The sequence below is a fragment of the Acyrthosiphon pisum genome, chromosome A2, assembly GCF_005508785.2.
Source record: "Acyrthosiphon pisum isolate AL4f chromosome A2, pea_aphid_22Mar2018_4r6ur, whole genome shotgun sequence".
NCBI classification, from domain to species: domain Eukaryota; kingdom Metazoa; phylum Arthropoda; class Insecta; order Hemiptera; family Aphididae; genus Acyrthosiphon; species Acyrthosiphon pisum.
In genome coordinates this window covers 99,083,610-99,091,176 of record NC_042495.1, presented here as the reverse complement: position 1 = coordinate 99,091,176, position 7,567 = coordinate 99,083,610, and the positions used below count along the sequence as shown (strand labels likewise).

The following is a 7,567-nucleotide window of genomic DNA, read 5'->3' as shown; positions in this document are numbered from 1 at the left end:
GACTAGTGATTAAAAAACGTACCCTTTAACAAATTAGGATTGACATTATTCAGGGTTAAAAGTGGGATAAATATGGTTACACAATCACTGTTTATACATTACATATACATTAGATATTACACATACAATATTATATTATATGTAGACTGTAGTCCTTCCCCTAGATTTTTTCCCACTTTAAGCCCTGTGTACCAGCTACCTTTATATTACTACCTAATATGCCGTAGTTTACATTATATTTGAAAAATAATCATTATTATTTATATTATCACCTATGTTATAACTTAAATTATGTATTATATAATTATAATTTATAAGTACATCAATAACAATATAAACACAGGCACACAACCATATTTCACTACCTATAATATTATAATTTATAATATGCCTACAACTCATAACATATATTATTATGCATAATTAATAAATTATAAATGGTTAGTGACTTCAACGCACGGATACAAATTGAAATAATTCAATAGCGAAAACTTGCATATAGATAGGGTTGCACTAGCGTAGCCAGGGGGGTCGTTGAAAAACCTCCCTTCACCGTATTTATGCAAAAAAAACTTACTTTCAGATTACCACAAAATATATTTTCATATGGTTATATTATAATAGTTCTATTTAATTTTGATTTTATATTAATAATATGGAGTTTGAATAGTTTGATAACTACAATCATGGAGAGTGTTTATAGGTATAACCCAACCCCCACAAGTTTTATTTGAATATTAAATTAAAACACTAGCCAGTGCAGACCCGTTGAACAAATATTACCTAGGTAATAGGTTCTTTTCAATATTATTTTGTAAGATAAAACCACACGTTCATGTGATCATCTAAAATTTTATCTTGGTACGGTCACTGGTCAGTTATCTTCGTGAAACCCACACTGTTATACCGCCGTATATAGGTATACCTAATCGCCGTTTAATTCGTATACATGCTCTTATTATATACGTATATTATCTTTTATCCTGTAAGCCCGGCTATATTATATTATAATATACTCGACGAAACGCCGTTTTGCGGTTTTTTCGTCTTACAAATTATTTCGTGTTGGTCGCACTCCCTCCGGATACGCGTCGGTTTTGAATTCCGGTCGCGGCGTAGTACCTACCACGTATTTAAGGATAATGTGTAAGAATAGCTAACCTAAACGTGTGCGCCGTAATCGACTTCCCCATATACCTGACAAGTGGCAAGTGTATAATATAATATACTAATAAACAAATACGTTCAACATGATATACGATCCACCCTCATCCGCCCGTCGATGTGACGTCATGAATGTAGTAAAAACTGGTACTTACCTATTATACCCAAAAGCCGTCGAAGTGAAAAGGAAACCCATAATAGATGTATACGTTGCCTTTAAATATGGCCGGACACAATAATAATAATTTAGGTTATCCGAAACCATTGATTCTATATGTAGGAGCTCTGTTAGTAAACAACGTTACGTATAATATCAGTATAACACGACCATCACAACAATAAGTCAATAATTAATATTACAATATCAGTTATCACCAAAGAACAGCGTTTTACTGCATATTAAATTTAATGGGTATTCGCTGCGGCTATAAACGTCGTTCGTTCAATCGATCGTCGACTGTAACTTAATTTATTATTTAAACGTATATATACAAACAGATACAATACAAAGTTAATATAATTCGTGACTTTTCGAGGCATTTTCGCACTAAACAACTATAGTAAATTGGTGTATATCGATGGCATGCACAGCTTCTAACTCATAAAACATTCTATAACTTAATAATATAATTACGTATAGGTCTACGACTGATCGTGATAAGCTATGATCGTGAAAATATATTGCAGCTTCGTAAAATGTATTTATATTACAATATGAAAAGCGGTACCTATCGTAAAATATTATATTCAATCGTAGTATTCAATGTAGTGCATTAAAGTCTCTTCAAAGCATATTATATAGGTAAGTACTAATATCGCACTGACATTACAATATAAGTACACATGGGGACAGTGAATCGATGATGCGCATCATATTTCTGACAACGCAAACAGTATAATATCGTTGTTAGTTTAACATTAAATACATAATATATCTATTATAGCCGTCTGCATAGGGGTGGCAATATAGTATTATAATCTGCTTAATCACAGTTATTTTACTCGATTCTTTGTTCCGCACCGACTAGTATAAAAAAAATGTATATTATTCTGAATCACTACATTTAAAATACATATGTTATGAAGAATATCGTTTCAAAACGTGAACAAACTATACAGATCGAGATCACACGTGTATGGTACCCGTCACGAAAAAAGTGTTAAAACAATAACCATACCTATAGGAATTCTTGATACTCCTATAAGTGTGGGTAGTCCTACTGTTGTAGGTTGAGTATACCATAGTACAACAATTATCCGACTATATGGTTGCAAAAGTAAATTTTTAAATAGTTTTATTATAATAATTAAAGTTTATCGGAACCAATGCGTATGTCACCTGTAGACCACCCAGGAACCAATTCGGTAATTTGGAACCAACCTGTAGGCGTCCTTAGATATAATAAAGCTCATGGTGGAAATCTTAACCAGACAGTCAACTGACAACCGTCAACCGAATTATATTATAATGTTCATTATGATAGGTACTCACCTAAGTTAAAATTAAAAAAACATTAGATATAGGTAAACCAACTCAATACTCAAACGTCAGTGATCGATACTATTCGTCTATCGAATTTCTGTCATTACGATCGCCGATTTTGATATTTTGTTATTATAGCGATGGATCTTGAAACTACGTGATTAAACGGTTTTTCCATGCTATAATATAATATAATGCCACCCTGGTGAACCAGGGGGCCTATAATCCCCTAGCGACGGGCCTGATAATATTATATCAGTACGGTGAAACAAATTCCTCTGAAAAAAGCATGAAATCATTATAGTGGTTACATTGTTATAACCTCTACATAGCGGACACTTCTGATGGTGGACGTGGACACTAAAAATCTACACAACAAAAATGGTGAGTACGTTACATCTCATTAATGGACATAATTATTTTATCATTTAGACAATATTATGTACTGTTCGAAATGTCTAAGTAATAAAAATATGATGTTTATACGTTTTGTTCATATTATTTCCTTATCCTAACCGTTAATAATTTGTTACAATTTCTGTTTAGATGACAATCTCCTCGCAGAATTAACAACAATTATATGAGAAGTGATAAATTATTGCAATGAAGACGATAATATTATTATAAATTATAATATGAGTGAAGAAGAAACCGACCAACACGTAGTCATATTAATATTATAATTGTGTAGGGTCGGTGCTGTTGCTGCAGTGGCGGCGGCGGCGGTGGCGTTCTATTTGTCAGACCGCGTGCGACCGGGGCGGAGCGTGTTGTGGGGAGAACGTTTATAAAACGCGTTACCGGTCCCTTCCGGCCGATCAGTAGCTCTCGGCTAACCACATCGCGCACACGCACACACGTAATCCGTCGCACAGTTGAATTAATACTTCGTGGACGCACACGACATCTTGGAAGACGCAATTCGATTCGTTTTTGACCGTCGCTTTACATTTCACCTACACTCGAGTACAGTACCGTTTTGCAGTGCGCGTGCTTAATCGAACGCAGCAAAGTGCCAAATCACTTCATTTACTGCAAAGAGATTTTAATAATAAGATTTTAAAAAATAATAATCGCTTTTTTTCGAAATCATTTCGGCTGACGCAGACAACACATAACGATATTATAATGGCGTCGGTACTGAACATGAACTACGGCGCGTACTTCGGCGGCGACCGGTACGACGTCGAGCAGTACGACTTGTCGGCCAGCGACACGCTTCGCGCCGTCTACGAGGCGGCCTTCTCCAACGGCGGCGCACCGTCATCGTCGGCTGTCGCGGCGGTGGCCACGGCATCATCGGCTCAGGGTGTCGGCGTCGACGTTTCGGGGTCAATGATCGACGTTTCGGCGTCAATGATCGGCGTTTCGGCGTCAATGATCGGCGGCATGAGAGGTGGTTCGCCGGCCGGTTCCGCGTGCACAGTCGTCACCACTTCCACGGCGACGGCCTCGTCATCGTCCTGCGCCGGAGACGATCCGAAATCACCGTACGGCGGCTGCGGCGTCGGCGAGACGACCCTCGACTTTGGCGCCTACGACGAAGGACTGGGCGACGACCTCGCGGGCGGCGAAGGCGGCTGCACGGACAAGGTGACGAAGAAACGCCGCTTGGCGGCCAACGCCCGGGAACGGCGGCGCATGCAGAACCTGAACAAGGCGTTCGACCGGCTCCGCACCGTGCTGCCCACGCTCGGCAACGACCGGCAGCTGTCCAAGTACGAGACCCTTCAGATGGCCCAGACCTACATAACGGCCCTGTACGATCTGCTCCAGTGATCTGTCCTTTCGAGGATCTCGACTTCGGGGCCTGCTGTCCAACGAATATTTGTTCCACGACGCATACGGTATACCTACCTACCTCTGATAATAATAATATTATGTAGGCACGTGGCGAATTTGAAGTAATAATATTATATATTATACCGCTGCCTTACAACATAATATTATTTATATCGGGCATGACGTCATATTATCATAGTAATAAGCTATAATATTATGTTTAAATAACAAAATAATGATATAAATATTTATATTTGATATTGGGTATTGTCCGGTTCCTCGTCGTCAGAGCGCGTATTTTATTATTATTATATTTATATAGACTATAGACTCACCGCCGACTTAAAAAATTCTACTCATCCCTCTTTCAACGGATTATAATATGGTATTTTACTCGTATATTATTATTATAATATAGATAAAGATGCAGCGTGGTCGATTTTATTTATACTTACCAACTAATAGTCAGTGGCGGCTTTACAAGGGGGGGGGGGTCGGGTCAAAATAATGTATGTTTAAAGACAGTCGATACCTGCTTTTTTGAATATAAAATTATACATTGTCTTTGAAACACATACAATTATTTTTAACTACCCCAAACCACCAAAGAATATTTTTGAAAATCCGCCACTGGCTCCATAATATAACGGGCGTCGGGCGACCACTATATTATGTCACACGAGTATTATAATATGTTATCATTATTTTTACTATTATTTTATTGTTGTATATCACCCTAGTCTGATGTTTATTATTGTCTTTTGTATATTATTATCAAATCGTATAGTATGTAAGCGTTATTTTTATGACGATATATTTTGGTATACGCATCGCGTCGCCTGGCGTGTAAATAATTAATATCATTATCGCGACCGTAAAATATGACGTAAAAACGCATCTTTGTCTACTGATGGGGACCATAATGGTTCCTCCGAAGTAGATTGAAAAATTGTCATTCGTCGGGTGCTCGATCATATTTTCATATAATATCTTTCCGTCCTCTAATATATTATATATTATTATTATATACATGTTAAGCCAATTCGCCAAAAACTGTGATAATTTTTGTATACTTAAACGTATATTGTATTTATATTAGACGTTAAGTAATATTATATTTTGTAAATTATGTTTTTTAAATATTTTTTTTATTATTATATTATTGCTGTGTATATACATAAATATATATTATTATTATTATTATATATAAAGTGCTCAACAATAAACGAAAAGAATTGTCTATACTCGAAATCTGATTGCTTGTACAATTTTTTTATTATTTACTATACTTTTACTCACCGACGTAATAATATGATAATAATATTATTACACATTATTATAATTATTATCATCGCATCGTCAACACGTACGTGGGGCGGAGACGATACTGTTATTTCCGATACGATCGCGGTGCAGCGCGATGATGGGCGTCATATAATATTATAACTTCTTGACCTTTTTCCCTTGGAGTTCCCCCCCGTCCCACTGGAGTTAAATAATACAACGTTAATTGAGTAGGCAACACGTTGCGGAGAAGAAGCGTATGAAAAAAAAAAATCTCTAAAGAGAAAAGGGTAACAATGGCGGACGACTTCCGTTCACACCGAAATCTCGGAACCAAGGGTGAGTCTTCATCTCGTCTAAGACAAAAGTCGGAGTGAACTACTCGTCTTTCTCACGGGCCCGCTGTAGTACCTTGTGTGTGTGGGTACACTCGAGGGCAACAATAAAACGTAGTTATATATTGTTGAACGGCATCGATTTATGACGTTATATTATGTTATACTTTTTTTCGGGTTTATTATTATTATGATTTTTTTTTCACTCAAAACTGTAACTATACATAATATAATAATATAATATAGGTACGCGTTCTGAAACGTGTGATATTCGTTCGTTAGGCATCGCAACAACAATGATAATTAAAGGGCCGCCGATATGGACGCGCGGAGACGGATGTAGCACGAAAATTATTATATTTTATATTATACTTAGCATATAGGTAAGGTTACACTGCAGCTCAAAGTGGCACATTTCCACACGTCAATGCCAACAGCTTCATAACTATACATTTTCTGACAAGGGTTCGGCGCAGCAAACCCTTAATCTAAATAATGGATAATACGTTATAATAATGATCACACTCAACTGCTAATAATCTGAAGTGCGGTGGACGCCGTCTATTATAACATTATATAATATTATTATAATAGAGCGCGGCGAACGGTAATGTATATATTGTAATAATTGTATAATTATTATTTATCCTAAACACGGCGCGTAAAATAAAAACAATACATATTATTATACGACTACGTGTCAAATACAAAAGCCATTGAGAGTTTGTATTTTGCATTTTTTTTATTTTTAAATATAATTTATAGTGGTCCACTTCTGTGTTCACATCGTTGAAAATATAGGTAATATAAGTTATATAATATTATTTAGGATAATTACTGGTATTATATTATATATTTTTTCTATGTTTTTTACTTTATTATTACTTATAAGTCATAAAAAACTTTTTATGACGCCTCGTCAGTGTGCTATGGGAACATTTGCAACATTCTGCTGCACATACACTTCGTATATGCCAAATATCAAAATAATTTTGAAATCATAAAAATAAAACCTACTTTTATTTCAAATTTAATTTAAATAATAAAATTCAAAAGTTAATAAACAAAAATAAAGAATATTTTTTATATAATAAATTATAATTTCCACACAAAGTCTAAACTAGTAATTTTTCTTGTTTGCATTTCTTTCGCGTTTAATGAAATGGTCATCTTACATGAAAAGATCGATTTCGTGAAGTGGCTACGACATATTTTATAGTGTTAATACAAATAAAAAACCCCATGCATATTTATATTAGTTATAAATAATACTATAAAATTATTAGAAAAATATACAATAATAGTTTTGAATTATGTCTACATAGTTAAGAGGATGTCAGCGCACTATTCATTTTCTCTCTCTGGCCCACGCACAACATAGACAAAACGCATTTACGCAAAATCATTTTTTCTATGCGTTTAAATAATCTTAGAGTAAAGTCACCTATTACAAGAAAGATAGAGAATAATATTTTTGAGAGAATGACATCGATTTTATATTCTATTATTATTTGACTTT

General features: G+C 35.4%; 1 protein-coding gene across 1 annotated transcript; it reads left to right on the top strand.

Annotated features, from left to right (window-relative positions):
• Nucleotides 1-3,454: 3,454 nt before the first annotated feature.
• LOC103310217 (twist-related protein 1-like) lies at nt 3,455-5,520 on the top strand. Its single transcript, XM_008187737.3, has one exon. It carries the CDS (start codon nt 3,776-3,778, stop codon nt 4,424-4,426), a length of 651 nt encoding a protein of 216 aa, XP_008185959.1. The 5' UTR covers nt 3,455-3,775; the 3' UTR covers nt 4,427-5,520.
• Nucleotides 5,521-7,567: the final 2,047 nt, after the last annotated feature.